Source organism: Homarus americanus, unplaced genomic scaffold (genome assembly GCF_018991925.1).
Source record: "Homarus americanus isolate GMGI-L3 unplaced genomic scaffold, GMGI_Hamer_2.0 scaffold11022, whole genome shotgun sequence".
NCBI classification, from domain to species: Eukaryota; Metazoa; Arthropoda; class Malacostraca; order Decapoda; family Nephropidae; genus Homarus; species Homarus americanus.
In genome coordinates, this window is record NW_024737068.1 from 8,478,535 (window position 1) to 8,501,306 (window position 22,772).

The following is a 22,772-nucleotide window of genomic DNA, read 5'->3' on the forward strand; positions in this document are numbered from 1 at the left end:
ACTTAAATCAACAAACAGGTGCACGTCTTGTCTTTGCTTGTTTTACGTTTGAGGGTTAACATGTGGTTAAGTCTCCAATACTTAATATGTCCTGGAATGTTAGGCGCGTCCTGTACTTCCAGGGAGCGCTTGGTTCATCCCATTAACAGGCCTCTAGGTTGAGAAATCTATTCCAGAATCTAAATCCGGCCAGTTTTCCCCGTTTCTCCTTGCAGGTGAAGGTTAGTGTACACGTAGCTTAAACACACACACCCCTCGCCGTGTCGGCCCGCCATCCATATTCAAAAGCGAGCAATTAGGCAGTCTTTTACTGGTTCTCCGGCGTGGCCCACTACATCCACGCTTTTCCCTCGTCTCCTCTCCGTTTCGGTTTTATTTCGTGGTTTAAGGTCCGGTTTAACTCCTCTCTGACGCACCTTTTGGGGTTGATTTCAGTGTAGCGCCGTACCCAGACTCTCACCTGGTGTGTAGGTGGCCTCTGTGTGCTTACAGTAGACAGTCTCGTAGTTTTATGGCAGGAATCGAATAAGATCCTGATCTAAATCCAGAGAAACGGGAATTAAAGTTTCGTGCATTTTTCATTTAAATTCGGTGCCGCTCAGCCCGGTCTATCTGTCAGTTTGTGAGTTGCAAACGTGTAAGTTTTCGTCGCCATTCGTCCAGTTCCCACGAAAATCAGATCACGGTCTTCGCTCGCGGTGAAGCTTACTGCTCTACTGTAAGTCTCGCGCCGCCTCTCTCTATCATTCGATCGAAGACCTAGGACCTAGATCAGTGTGTATCTAGAGAAGAGGTCTAGTTAGTTGCGTGTGAGGCTTTCTGGAGCAGGTGGGAAGGGGCGGGGTGGGCGGCAGGGTGGCAGAGAGGCGGGCGGGGTGAGTGTAGCGGACAGACGGCGCGCCGCCCGCGGGAGTCATCAGTATGGATGACTCGGACTTTACCTCTGCTACCATGTTACGCCGAGGCTACACCACCCCACCACCCCTATTACCACCACCTCTACCACCACTGCCACCCCTGCCAACACCAATCATCTCTCCCCTGCCTACGTCACTACTGCTTCTCCTACCACCACTGCCACCCCGGCCAACACCAATCATCTCTCCCCTGCCTACGTCACTACTGCTTCTCCTACCACCACTGCCACCCCGGCCATCAACAATAAACCCTCTCATGCCAACATTAATTTCCTTCATATCCATAATTGCCAACACCGTTTTTTTTTTCCTTATCCTCCATATACCCCTACTTAACACCACTCCATCCCCTGCATCACATTGTATCTGTAGCCACCATCACTATCACGTTGCCCTACTCCACAGGTATCTCTACTTCCTATCTCCACGACCATCATTACCACCATCATCACCCCCCCGTACCCACCACAACCACTAACACCACCAAAATCATTGACGTAACACCACCTCCTTACTCTCGCCCACTATTCCTACTTCCGTCTCTACAGTACTACACTTCTCTCTTCCTCTGTCTCAACCTGTCTCTATGTCTCTTTTTGTCTCTAACTATCTCTACCTTTCTCTGTATGTCTCTCTCAATCTGTCTCTATTTCTCTAAGTCAATATGTCTATCTCAAATTCTCCTCTTCCACCAGTAACATGCATGGCTGGTGGCAGCACCACCACCAGTTAACTACCAATGCCAGTGGCACTGTAAAGGCACCACCAGTAACAGTACACCATCAAGCCACCAGCACCACTAACACCACCAGTAACACCACCAATAGCATCACCACCAGTAAGCACCACCACTAACACCATCATAACACCACCAAGCAGTACCACTAACAGCACCACTAACACCACCCGTAAACACCACCAGTAACACCACCAATAGCATCACCACCAGTAAGCACCATCACTACACAAGCGCCCCGAGTAGGAAGGTGTACAGTGACTAGCTTCTTCGTGGCATCTTGAACCCGCAGGTATAATGATAGTCTGTCTGACACTTCCTTATCTGGCATGATGATGAGAACATTTGGCTGGATAATGAAGTGGTGGGGGAGGGGGGGGGGTTACTCCATCAGGTAATGAGGTAGTCTACAGTACGTTGTTAATATTTCGTTATCAAATCTAAATATGATCTTTTAATAGGTGTGAACTAGGGTACGATAGGTTGTTAATGATTCGTTGACTAAGAGATAATACGTCTTTTGTTATAGATAATGAAGGAGTACAATACGTTGCTTATAGTTTATTAATAATATATAAAAATGATGCTTCGGTAGGTAAGGATAGGGAGTACTTTTCTTCGTTGTTACTAGAAAGAGATGATAATGGAGAAGTTGTTAAGTGATGGTGTGGAATTGATAACGCACCTTAGATGATGGTGACACTATATTCCTAAAAAAAAAAAATGAATGATAACGCCCCCAAAAATTATAATGGGTCCTTTACATTATTAGTAACGATGGTGGGAGCATCTCACTCTCAGTATAAGATCAGGTGTCGACAACGGGAATGTCTTGATACACTGAGCTCGTTTCCTGTTATGACGGATAGACAACAGGTAACAGACGTGGCAGGTGAGGGTAGTGATGGCTGATCGTTTTATGTTGCACGATTAACGACTTGGTAGACAGGGTAGTGCCGCTGATCACTTTTTCATGTTGTTATTGTTAATCAGCCTGAAACAGAACCACACTAAAGAGGAACGACATTGTAGCCATATTATAAATCAACCATAAAACACAACCACACTAAAGATGAACGTCATTGTAGCCATATTATAAATCAACCATGAAACACAACCACACTAAAGATGAACGTCATTGTAGCCATATTATAAATCAACCATGAAACACAACCACACTAAAGATGAACGTCATTGTAGCCATATTATAAATCAACCATGAAACACAACCACACTAAAGAGGAACGACATTGTAGCCATATTATAAATCAACCATGAAACACAACCACACTAAAGAGGAACGACATTGTAGCCATATTATAAATCAACCATAAAACACAACCACACTAAAGATGAACGTCATTGTAGCCATATTATAAATCAACCATGAAACACAACCACACTAAAGATGAACGTCATTGTAGCCATATTATAAATCAACCATGAAACACAACCACACTAAAGATGAACGTCATTGTAGCCATATTATAAATCAACCATGAAACACAACCACACTAAAGATGAACTTCATTGTAGCCATATTATAAATCAACCATGAAACACACAACCACACTAGAGAATGAACTTCATTGTAGCCATCATTATAAATCAACCATGAAACACAACCACACTAAAGAGGAACGACATTGTAGCCATATTATAAATCAACCATGAAACACAACCACACTAAAGAGGAACGACATTGTAGCCATATTATAAATCAACCATAAAACACAACCACACTAAAGATGAACGTCATTGTAGCCATATTATAAATCAACCATGAAACACAACCACACTAAAGATGAACGTCATTGTAGCCATATTATAAATCAACCATGAAACACAACCACACTAAAGATGAACGTCATTGTAGCCATTTTATAAATCAACCATGAAACACAACCACACTAAAGATGAACTTCATTGTAGCCATATTATAAATCAACCATGAAACACAACCACACTAGAGATGAACTTCATTGTAGCCATATTATAAATCAACCATGAAACACACTGTAGCCATATTGTAGGCCAGCGGATATGGGAACTAATCGTAGTTATTACAGGTTCACTACACTACGTCCTTGTCCGCCATCCTGTCTTTTTCCTAACCATTATGGCCACGAGTTATAGCAGTCAACGTTATCAATTATCCTCCATAAATCGCCATTAATATCATTTAGGAGTCGATACGTATCAGTATATGACATAATTCTTGGAGTGTTAACGGGCGTGAAGTGGAACAATTCTGAACAACGGGAAAAAGTACTGGAATTCTCTCCTAACTGACTGGTTGATGACACAAACACAGAAACATCTTATTTTCTTTCCTTAACCTTGGCAATGGAGGAAACACAATTGAGTACTAAAGGATTTAAACCGTATTTGAAAGATAATAAAAACTCCCTCACTCGAAAAAATTGTCGTCAGATTGGTCAGGAAAGATTCTAGGTTCATTAAAAGGTATTAATAAACAATACGTTATGTATTGACAAGGTGAATACAGTCGTTCCTTAACTGTAACACAAATACTTCGAAATTTTATAATTAATTGATTACAGAAATACAGTAATACAAACTCCCATGATCCCTTAACTGTAATACAAATAACCCGATGGCATCTTACAGCGCTGGGATAGGAGAAATACAGCAGCTAGTCGATCGGTGTAACTCTCAATAGTTAAAGTGTACAATACAGGTTAAAAAAAAAATGCCACTCTGGGTGCAGGCTGGGCGTTGTACTGTGGCAAAAACTCCCAAAAAGCCGGACTCTGTTATTACTAGCATGCGAACACGCTAGTAGGAGAGGGGTTGCTGAGTGCTGGGTGGGTGGGGGAATTGGTGCTGGGTGCTGGGAGGATAGCGATAGCGGGTTTGCTGGGTGTTGGGTGTGTGGGGTGTTGCTGGGAGCTAGGAGAGTGGGTGGGGTTGCTTGGAGATTGATGAGGGTGGGAGTTGTTTGGTGATGGGGGAACGAGGGTGACGAAGGAGCTACTAGGAGGGTGAAGAAGGGAGAAAACGAACCAGTGAGAGATAAATAAGGGAGAGGAGTAAGGGAGGTAAAGGAAGAAGCAACAGGGAGACTTGAACAACAAAAATACATTTAACTACAAGTCGTATAAAAGTGATTTATGGTCGAACAAGACACAAGAAACCTTTTTTTATCGTTCACTCCCGAGAGCTAAAATTCTATCCAGTTTGTGCAACAGTAGAGAGTTGGATGGCTCTGTCAGCTAGCGTCCGTACCGAGTAGTAATACGGGTTTTAATTATTCCAACTCATACAATATAGTATTTCCAGGTTATGAAAATAAGTTATAAGTATTACCTGAAGCTTAGCCCCCAGCTTATTTCATCTTTAGATTAATCACCCTACCGTTAACCTAACCTAACCTAACTAAGCTGGGGTGGTGATCCAATTCTAGTTATGAAAAGGTAAAGAAATATATCATGTATTTTTAAAGGAAATAGATTTATAAAAAAACTAAATACCATCTCTTAACGATACAAAACATGATATAGGAGGCGGTGCTGTCATATATATTGAACGAAAATATAAAAATAATATAATATAGAAATATATCAAACGTCATATATAAATCAGAGGAACAACAGTATTGGCTATAATATTGACGGAGTTTGACTATCACAGAAACGGGTCAAGTCAGCTTAGGGAGTAAGGGAGTAGGGAAGTGAGGGTGCAGGGGAGTGAGGGAGTAGGGGAGTGAGGGAGTAGGAGAGTAAGGGAGTAGAGAAATTAGAAGTGAGCGAGTAAGGGAATAAGGAAGTGAGGGAGTAAGGGAATCAGGGTGTCAAGGAGTAAGGGAGTCAACCAATAAAGGAGTAAGGGAGTGAAGGAGTGAAAGAGTCAGGCAGTAAGCAAAGCCTCTCCACAACACTGCTTCTCTATAAGGCAATAACCTGTCATGTTTTATACGCAAGGTGACAGCGTGATCATGGGAGGCTATCACAGGTGAGTCTCGTGGGGGTGTTATCAAGTAGACGATCTAATCTCTGATGAACTTTGCTTCGCAGTCTGTGTCTGTCTCTTGTACCATAAACCACTTCACAAAACATACTGTATACCCATTTCTCTATTTATCTATCGACTTATTTATCTATTTATCTACCTATCTACCTTAATATATCCAGAGCTCAATGTAGTAAGACCAAGATGAACTAATCTTCGCTACATAACTTGGACTTTATTCTCACTTCAAAGTAAAGTAAATCGTCCCTTGATGGTACACTCTGGTTCAATGCTTCAGTGTGAAGGTTTGAACACACTTCCGAAGCCTCGAACAGTCCCAACAAGACAACCAGCTTCTTGTATTACCAAATAAAAGGTTGTGAACTAGAGTTGTACTTGTGATAAGAATTATTGATAAGAAACCCCTGGGAGAACGAGCGTAAGATTTAATCACATTTGGATATTAGATAATACAAATATTATTATTTATTGTATTATGTGATATACACGTATACTGTATGTATTTATGTATGTTAAGATTATACTTTATATTGAGTAAAGAAAGCAGTGTTTCAGGCGGGTGAATAAGCAGGGTAAGACATTATTTGCCAACACACACTATTCCTGTATGACTTTCTAAAATTACTTTGCAGTAAAAATGTTAAATTGTTATCAGGGTCACGTGATGTCCAGCTATTGTGTGTGTGTGTGTGTGTGTGTGTGTGTGTGTGTGTGTGTGTGTGTGTGTGATGGGGACCTCACAAGGATAAAATATCATTTTCTTCCTATCTGTAATACACATATCATCACCTTTTATCATTCTTCCTTTACTTCTTCTTCGTCTTTAGTTCACACATTTATAAGCGGACTTTTTACGTACTTTTAATTATTTTTCATATTTTTTTTAGAGAATCTCAGTCTATAAAATTACAGCTAAAATGTTGTTCCATTGTTTACATAGTCAGGTAAGATTCCCTTACTTTTACTCATCAATAAAACATTTGGCATTAAAACACAACACAAATCTAAGTTCCAACATGTGTTAAAACACCATCTATGACATTTGTGAATAAGTTAAAGTGCACATAAAATCAGCGAACGAGGACATTCGGTTTGATATTAAGATGGAATGTTGTTGAGGGACTTGCAAATCTGATTCAATGTTGAGTGTCTCTCCTGAAGGCCACAATACCTCATGACTCTTATCAAACTTCTATCAGCTCTCCACCATGACTCCCTCAGTCTGCACAGCATCGGGTCGCCGGCGGTATTTCAGCCAAACATTCCAATGGCCGCCAGTCTTCATGCGTGGTATATTGCGGCTTAATGGATTTACAGTCGTAAAATATTTCAAATACTTCTGCCTTCCCTGAGTCTTTACCTCCGGCGGGTTTTTCTGGTGAGTAAGACTGAACACACACACAGTTACTGAGTCATTATGTCGCCGCTGTTGTAATTTGGTTCTGTCCTGCCGGTAGTCGACGTGGCTTAAGGCGAGGTCGTTCACACGTTATACCTAACTGGCAAGGCTTTCTGGGGTCTCCTCACCACACCTGGTGTTGTGATGTCAGTCACCACACCTGGTGTTTGTGGCGAGACAGTCACTACACCTGGTGTGGAGGTGAGACAGTTACATTACACCAAGATAACAAACTTCTTTACACCTTGATCACAGACGTGGCTCTCACACACCAACTAGACTACATGTAAAACACCTGTAACTTGGTAACAAAACAAAAACATAATAAACTAAAGCTTGACCTGACCTGACCTGCCAGTGAGTTTACAGTAGGTAATGACCCCAACATTACTAATATACTATTCAGGGTCTCCGTGAATTACCTGACCAATTTCATAACTTAACAACCTCAAAACATCGGATAACACGGTGCACATGTGGAGGTCTACTAAGACAAGAGAACAAACTTGTGAGTTGCTCCTCAAATGTAATAAAAATTTACTGTGTGTACTGTAATGTTGGTGAGCCTTGTCATACCCAGATATCAACAGAGCTATCAGCATTATGTTGGTAAGCCTTGTTCCACCTTCTCAACAAACACTCCAAAACTTGCAGACCACTTCTATCGATCCTAAACATTTCCCCAAAATGATAATGCATAATCTTCCTTTAATTCTTCCTTCCTGGGGGCGGAGGAGAGCGGCGCGGAGGCAGGGAGCCCGTGCGGCCGGCAAGGGAGGCACGCCAACTTTGGATTAACGCGGGGAAGCCAACAGCAACAATAGGAGAGGAGAACACGAAGTCTCTGTGTGTTGAGTGGCTGCTGGTCGGAGTTTGAAATCCAGTACCGAACCCACCGATTCCCCAAACTCATCGAATCCTTAAACCCATTGAATCCCAAATCACCGAACCCCTGAACACATCGAATTCCTGAACCCGTAAACCTCAGGGTACTATAAGCGATTTGGTAACAAATCATCCAGAATTCTCAAAGGTTCATACATTAATTTATTCTTTTAAACTAAAACTAAGAATAACTAACTATTTACGGTACAATTTTCATGTGTAAATTCGGCCTGTTTTTTTTTAATAATGATTATACATAATAAAATCCTATTCCAAACATTAAAAATTTACCAACAGTAAGTTTTGACTCACCTGCGAGATAATTAAGGTATTTTACTTTCAAACATATTAAATTAGTTCAAGATATATATTTTTTATTTTACTAACCTACATTTTCTCTTTCCCCTTTGCCTTGTTCTTCCTTCATTCATAAATTTATTTCGTTGGGCATTTTATTCCTTCTCGTAATTTAATTATTTGTTTATTTTGATTTTCGCTTAGTTTTAATTGTTTTCTTATTTTTGTCTTATTTATTCTCTTTTCTTTTATTTCACTTGTTCGTAGCCTTCCCTCCCATTCCATTTTACTATCCCTCCTTCTCTTCCTCTCCTCTCAGACACCCTTCCTTCCCACTGTACATATATCTTATCTTAATCCTTTCCAAACTCGTTCCTTCTCTCTTTCTCCTGCCTCCTCTTCCTTCACATTTTCTTACTCCATCATTTACCCAAAATTCTTTCTTGGTATAATAATAATAATAATAATAATAATAATAATAATAATAATAATAATAATAATAATAATAATAATAATAACAACAATAACTTATAATAATAATAATAACAACAATAACTTATAATAATAATAATAACAGCAATAACTTATAATAATAATAATAACAATAGGAACACCATCATTATGGAACTTGGCCATAATAGCACGACACTTGGCCTCTTAATTCACTCCCTCCAATAACTACGAAATACTCGATGTCAACAAATTGGTGTAAAAGTTGTGAGACAAATAGTGTCATAAATCACCGAGTATCAGTAGTAAATAACAGCTCTACATTTACTTGTCTTTAACTACAGCTACAAATTATAATGATTTTTTTCTATTCCTTTTTCTGTTGAATTTTTATTCAGTTGGAACGACCAACACATTTTAAGAGTTAAAATTACTGCAATTTTTGCCTTTGATGTGTACTGTATCGACCAACCATCCTTTTTGTGTGAGTAGTTACAGGGTGTACACGTGAAGTATGTACCCACATGTATCTACACACGTACACACGCACACACATATACACACACACACACACATATACACACACACACACATATACACACACACACACACACACACATATATACTAACTCACGGATGTAAAAACGCCCGCAACACAAACGCACAAGGATATATGTGTGTGTGTGTGTGTGTGTGTGTTTTCCAAAAAATTTCCACAAAAATTAACATATACACACAAGTCACGTAGACCTCTCTGACCCCCACACTGACAGCAGTTCATACAGTATTCAGCAGTGTTTATCTTGCCTTACACGCTTATCATGAGTGCCATTTCATATACCCGCTGAGAATGGCAGTTCACCACCTGTTAAAGAATAATCAATTTGTTTTTCTTAATGCCGTCAATCGTTCCCTGCCCCGTAAATTCCTCCCTGCCCCGTCAATATTTCCCTTGTTCCGTAAATTCCTCCCTGCCCCGTCAATCCTACCCTGCCCCGCCTTAACGTAAAGCTTCAGTTCTTCCCTAACCCCGTCAATTCCTCCCCCGCCCCGCCAATCCCCCCTTACTCCGCCGTAACATATATCCCCGTAAATTCCTTTTTGCCCCGTCAATCCTTCACTACCCCGCCATATCATAGAGACAGAAAGAAAGAAAGACAGTAGAGATAGATACAGACACACAGAGAGATATAAGAAAACCTAACTACCAGTAACCTTAGATGACCTTAAATATATATATATAACACACTATTGACCCCTAATACATCAGATAACTCATATTTACTCTCGCTGTATTGACAATTGATGGATTATTCCACCAAATCTTCACTCTTCCATTTTTTTGAGTCAATCACACAATGTATTCATAAATCACAAGACCTTCGGAATATTGTAATAGATTGTGGTTATTGATATTACACAATTTTGAGATCAGACCAATATTATTTGACTCGATGTTATTTGAAAGAGGTGATAAAAGAAGAGAAATTTTAGTTAGTTATTTTTAAAGGCTCATTTATTTTGATTTCTCCTTTATATCAATAAGTATTTTTTCTTCAGTTTGTTATATATAATTCTGGTAGTTGTATAATAATTCTAGATACTTTATTAATGTATTATAATTCCATCTGTCTTGATTTTAGTGTCAATTTTGTTACTTATATCGATAGTAATTTCATTAGGGAGTTTAATCATTGCTTGTTATATTATTCATTTAAATTCAATTGTATTTCTTTTTTTAACGCTGACTGATTTCGACACTTGAAGTTAGATTTATTTATATACGATGTTAATGAATACAGTTTAAAGATAATGATGTACTTTTGTTTATAGTTGAGTGTATTATTGACTGGTTTGTGAGTGTGTTATTAACTTGCATGTGAGTGTGTCATTAACTGGCTTGTGAGTGTCATTGACTAGCATGTGAGTGTGCTATTGACTGGCATGTGTGAGTGCGTCATTTACTAGCATGTGAGTGTGTTATTGACTGGCATGTGAGTGTGTCATTGACTTAAAGACCTTCCTAATATATCACCTTGAAGTACCATTGACATTTGAAACTGAATATCACAACGAACAAACAAATATTATTTATTATTGAGACTGTGGAAGGAGAGGATATAAAGACATGTTGATGAAGATGAAGAGATGGGGTAATAGAGGGAGAGAGATAAACAAGGTGATGAAGATGGGAAGAGGGAGAATCCGTGAAGGTATCCTATTTATACTACTGACAAACGTTTATGGTGTCTAAGAACGAGTGTTGGGGGAAGTCAGTGTCACGATGAACAGTGCCACCTGGATAAGTGCCTAGAGAAATAGTGTCACAAGGATAAGTGCCACGAGGATTAGTGCCACAAGGGTCAGTATCACAAGGAACAAATTTGCTATAAGGAACACTGCCTCAGGGATTATGCCAGCAACACAGTGAAGGAGTGCCAGAGGTGTAGGAACAGGGAGGGAGGGAGAGAGGGAGGGAAGGAAGCAAAGAGGGAGAGAGAGAGAGGAAAGAAAGGAAGAAGTTAGAGAAGCAGGGAGGGAGTGAGGAAGCAGGGAGGGAGTGAGGGAAGTAGGAAAGGAGAGAGACGAACGCAAGGAAGGAGTGAAGGAAGCAAGGAGAGAGTGAGGAAAGCAGGGAGGTAGTAAGGGAAGCAATGAACTAGTGGGGGAAGGTTGCAGAGAGAGAGTGATGGAAGCAAGGAGGAAGTGAGGGAAGCAAGGCGGGAGTGAAGGAAGCAAGGAGGGGTTGAGGGAAGGTATCGGGGAGGGAGTGAGGGAAGGAGGGATTGAGGGAAGCAAGGCGAGTGAAGGAAGCAAGGAGGAGTGAGGGAAGCTTATCGGGGAGGGAGTGAGGAAGCAAGGAGAGTGAGGGGTTCAGGGAGGGAGAGGAAGCAAGGAGGGAGGAAGGAAGCAAGGAGGGAGAGATAAGGTTGCAGGAGGGAGTGAGGGAAGCAAGGAGGGAGTGAGGGAAGGTATCAAGGAGGGAGTGAGGGAGGGTAACCAGCCAGCGGCCACCACCACCCCGACCACTCACCTCACCGCCAAGTTATTAAAAAGTCAATAGCTAGGGAACACGGCTAACCCTTACCTATTGGCTTTACCTCGCCACTACCCCTATTGCTACTTCCCTACCTCGCCACTACTCCCTATTACTACTTTCCTATCTCGCCACTACCCCTATTGCTACTTCCCTACCTCGCCACTACCCCCTTATTTCGCCACAACCCCTATTACTACTTCCTTACCTCGCCACTACCCCTATTGCTACTTTCCTACCTCGTCACTACCCCTATTGCTACTTTCCTACCACGTCACTACCATCTTTTACCACTTCCCTACCTCGCCATTACCCCTATTGCTACTTCCCTATCTCGCCACTACTCCCTATTGTTACTTCCCTTCCTCGCCACTACCCCTTTATCTCGCCACTACCTATTTATTTCTACTTTCCTGCCCCCCACTCCCCCTTTTACTTTCCCCTCTCCTTCCTTCTTCCTATGCTATTATTTCCCTCCCGCCCCGACCCCTATTATTGCTCCCCTTCTCGCCACTACCCCTATTGCTACTTTCCTACCCCCCCCGACCCCCTACTGCTTCCCCTGCCCTCCTTTTTTTCTACCTCGTCTATTGCTACTTCCCTAGCTCGTCACTGCCCCTTATTGCTACTTCCCTACCTAGCCCCTACCCATATTGGTACTTCCCTATCTTGCCTTTACCCCAATTGCTACTTCCCTACCTCGCCCCTACCCCCTATTGCCACTTCCCTACCTCGTCATTACTCATCTAGCTACTTCCCTAACTCGCCACTATCCCTATTGCTACTTTCCTACTTCCTGTCACTACTGTCCTGCCTCACTACTTTCTGTTATTATCACTAGATCGTTTGTCTTTATTTTCTTCATTATTACTCATATTATTATCATTATCATCATTATTATTGTTACTACTACTACCATTATTAATTTTACTCTTATTATTAGTTTTAGTTGTACTTTAATAATAATAATAATAATAATAATAATAATAATAATAATAATAATAATAATAATAATAATAAAAATAATAATAATAATAATAATAATAATAATAATAATAATAATAATAATAATAATAATAATAATAGAGAAACATCCCTTAGAGTGGAATAATTACTGAATGATAAGTCTTAGGGATTCAACACTTGTTCGGCCAGGAAGAAAAAGTTTTATATAAATGACAAAGAAACACGCAATAACGCATTAATTACTTTAGATGACTTTAAGAGCGTTATGAATGAGGGTTACGACTACATTTGCCGTTCTTAATGACTCGACCTAATTACATAGAGATAATTGCGTTATTTTCTTGGTTGTTAAAAGGTGGTTTCACTGTATCATGCTAGATGTGAAGTGATTCAAATTACATTAAACACGTAAATTAATCATATGTCTTACTTATAATGCTATGGAGACACACACACACACACACAAGACAAATCAAGAACTCACCTGTGTTTGTGTAAGACCAAGAGATGCAGCAAGTTCAGCGCGCTCAGGCAAGGAGAGATACTGTGTCCTCTGGAATATCTTGTTGAGGTGTTGAAGCTGCAAGGAGGAATAGATTGTTCTTGGTTTTCTCATCTTCTTGCCTTTACCATTAACCCGTACGCCGTCCAGTTCATGCTTGTCTGTCAGGGGAAGAAACATCGGTAGAGTTAGACGATGTGTGACCTCCAGAGAGAGAGAGAGAGAGACATACATACATACATACATACATACATACGTGAGGGAATCATACACAAGGTGGAAGGAACTCATACACCACATACATATACTTAAGTCGTCTTCTATTGATCCTCTCTCTCTCTCTCTCTCTCTCTCTCTCTCTCTCTCTCTTTTTTTTATCCCTTTACCGTAATTAAAACCCTGGATAATGGCTCCACTAAATCACAACCTTTACTTAAGTAGGAGTGATTGGTAGTGATTAGGTCAATCATCAATCACTGAACCTCATTAACGTAGCTTGTTTTAATCAATGGCCGAGTAGAGACGAGCATTAGGCAGGGATTGTGATTATGACGCATTATAAGCAGAAGCACATAAGCGGAGGGAGAATAAGTGAGAAATGGTGAATATAAAGAAAGAAAGAAAGAAAAGAAAGAAAAGAAAAGAAAACCCCAAGGAGAAGAAAGAGATGTAAAGTGAAACAAATAAAAAAAAAAAAAAGATAGGCCGAGAAACGGAGAGAGAGAGAGAGATTATATAAATAGGTAAATGGTAGATGGATGGATGGAAAAGAAAAAAGAAAAAACAGTGATAGACAAAGAGAGACAGACAAAGGGAGAAAGTCATGACTGAAAGCTATGACGTACAGTTACAGCATTACACGTTAAGATATTAGTATAGCTGAATATAGCTGCACAATACTTTAAAATAATAAGCTAACATAACCCATAATAAAACCTAACACAGCTATAGTAATCCAACATTATAGCCTAAAAAGTGGTCGTAGTAGAAGCAGTAGTAGTAGTAGTAGTAGTAGTAGTAGTAGTAGTAGTGGTGGTAGTAATAGCAGTGGTAGTAATAGTAATAGTAGCTAGTTCCGAAGTAGTAATAGTAGCAGTAGTAGTAATAGTAAGTGTAGCAATAATAGTAGTAATAATATTAGTAATAGTAGTAATAATAATAGTAGTAGTAATATTAATAGCTGTAAGCATTGAAGAAATATATAAAAGTAATAATCGTAATTATCAACAGCAGGTGAACGTACTATAAGCGAGGAACAGATCTCCTTTTGTACAATAGCATTATAGAAATCACAGATAATGACAGTGTACCCAGGTAGAAAGAGCGAGGCTTATAAAACACACTCCAGTCTCTTATTATACTCTAAAACCTTCAGACATACATCATAATCCTTCAAACTCTCAAATTACACCATAATAATATTGGCATAATGTCACTATTTATAAAACATCATTGTTATTAACGTTGGGTAAAGATAGGAACAATACTGTAGACTTTCAATTGTAATCAACAGCTGATTTGTACTCTAAACGGACTGACAGACGGATATACAAGCATACCCACACACACACGCACATACATACACACAGAACACAGCTACATACACGCACACACATACACAAAAAAGTCAATTTCGATAATTGAACACGCCCGTTCTTAATACCTTGGTTTATTGTGTAGTTTATTGTTATATAATTTGATGTTATATAATTTACTAGTATTGGTTTTGTATCAATTTATACCAGTGGTAGTATTAGCCATTGTTTATATAGACTTATATAACGGGGAATCATTAAACCCGGGTTGTATCATAGCGTGTTCAATACTTTTTTATTATTATTATTATTATTATTATTATTATTATTATTATTATTACTACTTACTTACTATTTTTATTATTATTTACTATTATTATAATTTTTATTATTACTTACTATTATTATTTATATATGTATTATTAATTATTATTAGTAGTAGTATTAGTATTATTAGTATTAATATCAAAATAAATATTATTATTATTACACACGTCATCTCACTTAACCTAACCTAACCTAATACAACCAACAACAAACCAGAATTACACGATTTACTCTTAATAGTAAACTCTACTTGAATTCAGGTTTTCAATAAGTAATGAGTACTCGTTCTGGAGAGAAAACTTTTCCAGGGTTTATTCAACACCAGTGGCTTCCGGGGATGGTAGGTGGTGGTGGTGGTGGTGATGATTGTGGTGGTAGTGGTAGTAGTGGTGGTGGTACTAGTGGTGATAGGATGATGGTGAAATTGGTACTAATTAATTGATTAGTGGAATTGAGGTGGTAGTGAGTGGTGGTGGTGGTGGTGGTGGTGGTATTGGTACTAATTAATTGGTAATTGGTGGTAGTGGTGGTAGTAGTAGTGGTGGTGGTGGTGGTAGTGGTGGTAGTAGTAGTGGTGGTGGTGGTGGTGGTGGTGGTGGTGGTGGTGATAGGATGATGGTGGTGATAGGATGATGGTGGTGGTACTAGTGGTGGTGGTGGTAGTGGTGGTAGCAGTAATAAAAGTGATGATATTCGCACGACGCCTTGTGTGTAAAAAATAATAATAATAATAATAATAATTAACGGTTTATTGAAAGAGCTTGGCAGCCAGAAGGCTGAAAATATACAGTTACATATTTGGGGAATGGGTTACGAATTACAAATAATATACAAGTGACACAAATAAGACATATAATAACTTAGATGGGGATCAGCTCAAACTACAGTTCATTTCAACATAGTGACAGTGTAGGGAGCAGTGTTTACTGGGAGTGAATACACTGATTTATTACATGTTATTGATAATTTTTACAATGGTTGGGACTGGGCTGTTCTTATAGCGATCAGTTCGTGCACGTCTGGGCTGGATGCGGTTGTGGTGTCGAACAGCAATTCTCGGACAGGGGATCTCAGGTGGTGGTGTGTGTGTGTGTGTGTGTGTGTGTGTGTGTGTGTGTGTGTGTGTGTGTGTGTGTGTGTGTGTGTGTCTGCGTGTGTGTGTGTGTGTGTGTGTGTGCTGAGGCCTGTATAAATGTCACACATCCCAAATGAATAACACATCACCTGTTTGTTGGCCATCCAGGATCACATACATCATTCACCAACACCAAATTCTACCTTGGACTATAAAAAAAAAAGACTTTGGATCCACACAGGTAAAGAAATAAAATATACACATAAAATAATACACAAAGAATATATTGTTTATATACTTTTTTATCTCTATCCTTATCTTTCTTAATTTTTCCTATTATTTCCTTTTTCTAGATAGATGGATGGATGAATGGATGGATAGATGGATGGATAGATGGATGGATGGATGAATGGATGGATAGATGGATGGATAGATGGATGGATAGATGGATGGATAGATGGATGGATGGATAGATGGATGGATAGATGGATGGATAGATGGATGGATAGATGGATGAATAGATGGATGGATAGATGGATAAGAAACATTCACAAACAGGGTGTGGTAAGAATGGTGTGGCGCGCTTGTCGAGGTGATTTTTATTGTTGTTGTTGCTGACGGTAGAATGTGCTACACACTGCCTGGGAATGATTTAGAATATAAAGCAGTAAACTTAGTAAATTTGTTTAAATAATTCACCGAAATAAACTGTGAAATGTTTGTTGTGAATAGTAATAAATGTATTTCACTCACAGGAGGAATTTACTCTCTCTCTCTCTCTCTCTCTCTCTCTCTCTCTCTCTTCTACTGTATCTCTTTATTTTTTCTTTATATCCCTCTCTGCTCTATCTCCTTCTCTTCTCTATTGCCTCCCTCTCTCTGTTCTCTCTATTCATCCATCTCTATCTACATCCATCCTCCTTCCTTCCTCTTCTCTCCTTAAGGCATCAACAAGATGTCCATAGAATTAATTTTCATCCTTAAAAATCTCAAATATAGTGACGAAAAAATTATATGGAATGTAATAATACAATACAATACAATACAATACAATAGGGTCAAGATTCTGAGGTTATACAATATATTTACACCACTATAGAATTGGACACGTTCAGTGAAAAATTTAAACAAGATAATTATTATATTAACTTAAAATAAACAATAATAAATATATAATAATTAAAGGTAAATAAAGGTGATAAAAAACAGTCACTTAGAGTAACAAATCGCACTTGAAAAACAAAAACAAAAAATGCGACTCACATTACGAATATAAACATCCATCAGTTAAGTCAGAAAACGTGGGATTTTTTGGGGCCTATCTGAGCCAACCTTAACGATATATATCACGTCTCATAAGGATAAATATATAAGAAATCCTGTGAATGGTGAAGAATGTAAGATTTACGTAAATATGTCTAGAGCAAACCTTCAACGCTGTAATCATGATGTGTATTATTCAGTGTAAATGTATACTGCTGCTGAACCCTGTAGGTGCTTCAGAGTATACATATGTATATTATACTGTCTGTATTAGTACTGTATGGCTTCTAAGTCTGTATAATTAGAGTTTATTGTGTTTTTATTATGTACTGCACACACACACACACACACACACACACACACACATCATCATTGGTTACAGTGAAGGTAATATCGGCAATACAAACACTAGGTGGGAACTATGTGTGAACGACAACTTATGCCGTGTATCTGTAGCTATACACGTCCAAGAACGACACAGCAACGACAAGGGCGTAGTTACAAGAACGGGGCAGCTCACAACACGACACAATGTCAACAACCACAAATACATGAAAACTCTACTGCGAAAAGGGCTATAATAACTACACCAAATACGCAACGACGACCTATACATCAACCACAACGACCGCACTGCAGCGACGACCACATAAACCAACCACAAAAATCACGCTGCAACAACGACCACACATCAAAGCCCCAACTCTACAACTAACGACAAGGAAGAAGAAACACCACCACTACCACCACTACTACCTCTACCACCACCACTACCACCTCTACCTCTACTACCTATACCACCACCACTACCACCACTACTACCTCTACCACCACCACTACCACCTCTACCTCTACTACCTATACCACCACTATCACTACTACTACCTCTACCACCACTACCATTACCTCTACCACCACTACCACCACTACCACCACTACCATTATTACCTCTACCACCACTACCACCACTACTTCGACCACCACCATGGGTTACGGAATCAGCTGGAGAGGAACCAAGTAGACATTACGTATTAAAGCCACGAAGGATGAAGGCGTTACACTGGAGAGACGAGTCGCCTGGGGGTGTCAGCCTGAGGGCGGAGATCTTGTCTTTATGGACACGCTCTTCGCCTCGACGCTACGTGACGGCCCGGCCAGCCAGCCAGTCAGTCAGCAAGCCAACCGACCCACGTCATAATGCTCCCTCTCAACTAACGGTAAGGGAGTGCTTCTGGGGGTCTGCTGGTGCCACTGCTATTTCATTTGGTGTAGCTCTTTTTGAATTTTTTTTTTTGCTTCTACTTGTTCTTTTACATCTGTTGTTTCTGTTGGGTTATCACGTTCCAATAATGTCAATCTCTTTATCTACTTAACACTAGCGATGATATTTTTCCCACGGTTAGGTTAGGTTAGGTTGGCGTGTAAATAACAAAACCTCACCAATTCAAAGACCTTCTCTCACCAACACACTAGAGTCTGTTAAATAAGGAACTCTGAACTGTGTTGTGGTGACTTTCAGAAAGCAATTACGCTCCGTACCGTTTTGTCAATGTAATAGTTAGTTTGCGTAGACGAGGTGTGGTAGAGTGTGTGTGTGTGTGTGTGTGTGTGTGTGTGTGTGTGTGTGTGTGTGTGTGTGTGTGTGTGTGTGTGCGTCGGTCTGCCTTTGTGTTTAAGTATACTTGTTAGTGTGGAGTATATTGCAGCAATATTTTTCTTTGGTATGCCTTTCAACTTATACTTTTCTCTGTGTGTGAATATAGTATGATATTCGTGTCGGTGTGTTTTAGTGTATATGTATATATTTTGCTATTTTAGTTCGTGTGTATATTCGTTATTTGTTTTATTTCTATATATGTCTTTCAGTATATCTTTCTATCTATCTATATGTACATCTCAGTATATGTATCTATTTGAATATAGTCTAGAGCTTCTATGTATGCGTAGTGTACTTCATATATCAAGTTGTATATTGTTTTAGATTGACCAATTTTAGCTTAACCTTGTAGAAAATGTGTGTGTGTGTGTGTGTGTGTGTGTGTGTGTGTGTGTGTGTGTGTGTGTGTGTTTCAACATATAAACGCAAAAAAAAAAGTGTGCGTGTGCGTGTATTTGAGTGTATATCTCAGCGTCGTGTGTGTATATCCTGGCTAAATCTGGGTTATACATCACCTCTGTATATACACAAACCCACATAAAACCGAGTATACATTTTGTGTATATTTCAGGCAGGTGTCATTTCTAGCCCTCTAATTAAGAGTGATGACTGGTGCAACTCTATGCAGATCTAATTTAAAGTCGTTTGTCTGTCTGTGTAAATCAACCGCCCCCCCCTACCCGCCCCCCAGCACTGCCCCGCCCCGTCCCGCCATGTCCTTCATCGTTATGTAATGTAATTTGGTTGTGTAGTGACCAATCCTCTTTGTTAGGTTCCTTCATATTTCATAACAGGATAACACTATGTTTTGGTGAGCGTATTTTTACTTCAAAATTATTTCCCTTTGATTATGGGTTATAAAAAATGGGGGGAGGGGAGTTGATATATTTACAGGGTCATCCAAAAAATTTAATCCAGATTGTTTATTAGTATTTGGTTACTCTTTTTTCATCACCCTGTATATTGAAGTTAGTTTTCATTATTATTATACTTACAATTTTTTCATATACGAAGAGTGAATAGTAAATTTGTAAGACTACACAAAAAAATAGAATAAAAGAGTAATTGAGGAGAAAGAAAGAATGACAGAAAATGAAGAACTTAAACAAGAATAAACAACAATAAGAAACAAACACACAAGAGGTTAGAGGAGTAAATAAGAAATACGAAGTGATCGAATAATTAAGGGCGAAAAACAGAAAGAAGAAGAACTAGCCAAAATACAATAAAAACAGAAGAAAAAAAACGAGAAAACACATCATAAAAATAAACAAATTTACATAAAAAAACACAAACACACACGCAAGCAAAATTAACACAAAAACACTATAACCCAAGGCCAAAAACAAGGCAAAAACAAACACGAGTATAAAAAACATAAAAAAACACACAAGCACTACAGAGAAGGTTTAAGGCAAAATATTCCTCACAACTTTCAACGCAAATATTTTTAACTTAATCAAAATAATGGATGGTGTTGAGAGTCTCTATATTCACCTCGACATATGGGAGACTTACACAGGCGATGACTACGTTCGTGGGAGCAAAGGTTCGCCAGGGTGAGTTAAGCCAGCCTGGGATTACTCCTTAGACGACACTGACAAAATACACAGCTTATAGTGGTTGCTGCGCCACACCCGACTGACTGTGGCTATATGGTTCGTTCCGTTCGTGTTGTTCGGTGGGTGTGTGGTGTTATGTGGTCGTATTCGTTGTTGTCTATGTGGCCATGTGGGTGATGATATGTGGTCCCTGATGTTGTTGTTCACGCGGTTATGTGAGTGTGGTTATGTGGTCACATCCGTTGTTGCTGTTTGTGTGGTGTCATGTGGATGTTTTGTGACCACAGTCGTTGTTTTTCATATGGCCAAGTGGATGTTGTTATGTGTCCACGCTCTCTGTGTTAATGTTGGCTAAGGATATAGTTATGTGGCCATACTTGATGTGATAATGTGGCCATACCTACTGCGTCCTCATGGCCATGCTCATAGTGGCCACATTTTAGTTCTGCTGCTTTCACCACCAGTATACAGAGACGTGGGTGTATTAGTGTATTAGGGCATGTCTGTATGTCTGTTCTAGATGTCAGGGTACTCTCTCTCTCTCTCTCTCTCCTGCTCATACCTGGACAGATCGTGGGAAACAGTAGTCTGATTAATTATACATTCCCTCATGTGTTCCCCTCCTGTCACTCTCTCGCCGCTGTCCGCCCCTCCGTGCCCTCCCCTCCGTACCCGCCCCTACGTGCCCTCCCCTACGAACCCGCCCCTCCGCACCCGCCCCTCCGTGCCCACTCTTCCGTGCCCTCCCCTGCGCACCCGCCCCTCCGTGCCCTCTCTTCCGTGCCCGCCCCTACGTATCCATCCCTCCGAGTGTATATGTGTGTCTCTCTCTCTCTTCCAGTTTTATCATCCTCTTCTACATTCTTTCCGTGATTTTCCTCCTCTCCTTGTCTCTTTTCCTCTTCTGTTCCCTCTTCTGTATGTATCTTATTCATTCCTCCGTGTTTTTCACCAACCCCCCTCTTCTTCCTTCTTGTCTCTCACCCTCTTCCATTCCTCCTCCTCTTCCTGCATCTTCTTCTCTCTTTTTCTCCATGTCTCTCTTCCTTTCCTCTTCTTCTCCCCCCTCCTTCTCCTCCTCCTCTGTCTGTCTGTCTGTTTATCTGTCTGTCTGTCTGTCTCCGCTACACCTCCACACAGTTTAGACATTTAAGGAAAATATACCAACAGGTGTTTAATACCTTTATCATTAACTTATCTTCTTAATCTTTTACACACTGCAGTTGAGTCAGGTGCCAATTCACGCTGTGTGTTTCAATTGTCTGTGACCTTAACCTTGACCTCTAATCATGTGACCTCCATATATAGACCCATAACAGCTCTAGTGGCTGGAATGGTACTATGTATTATAGACTATAGCTCGACATACATATATACTTCGCTAATTATATATATATATATATATATATATATATATATATATATATATATATATATATATATATATATATATATATATATATATATATAGGTATAATCAGTATGATAACTATATTTCAAGACGATAATTAATCTTTCAGAATCATAACTTAATTTATGTAGTACGATATCTAAGCTTTTAGTAAGATAACATAATCCCTATCGTAGAATAATTGATCCTTTCAGTACGATAGCATAATAAGATCAGCGCGTGACGTTGAACAATACCAGTATAATAATAATAATAATAATAATAATAATAATAATAATAATAATAATAATAATAATAATAATAATAATAATTTAATCATAAAGAAAATCCCAAACACTAAGAAACATAAAACAAAAAGAAAATAACAAATAAAATTAAATAAAATACACATAAGAAATATAAATCCACATAACAAAACATTAATAAAAAAAAGAAAGTAAATAACAATCAAATAAAAGACAAGGAGAAAAAACGAATAAAAGAAAATAATAGATAAAAACAAAAACAAAAAACAGAAAGAAGAAAAAAAACAAAAAAACAAAAGAAATTCATAAAAATCGAGATAAAAATCATAAATGAAGAAGAAGATGAAGATGAAGAAGAAGAAGAAGAAGAATAAGGAATAAACACGTAAGTAGAGGCCGTAGAAGAAGGTAGGTAAGGAAGGGCAGCATCGGTCTGGGGTATAATTATAAAGCCCAGCCGGCCGTGTCTGGACTGCCGCCGCTCACCACTTAAACTCAAAGACAGAATTCGGCAT

The 22,772-nt window shown here is 39.2% G+C and overlaps 1 protein-coding gene across 1 annotated transcript in view; it reads right to left on the minus strand.

The window, feature by feature from the left end:
* LOC121872934 (homeotic protein distal-less-like) overlaps positions 1 to 22,772 on the minus strand; it is an 81,525-nt gene that overhangs the window by 19,852 nt on the left and 38,901 nt on the right. The window contains exon 3 of the mRNA XM_042376068.1: positions 13,165 to 13,343. Within this exon, the coding sequence (XP_042232002.1) occupies positions 13,165 to 13,343 (179 nt within the window). The remainder of the gene's footprint in view (positions 1 to 13,164; positions 13,344 to 22,772) is intronic.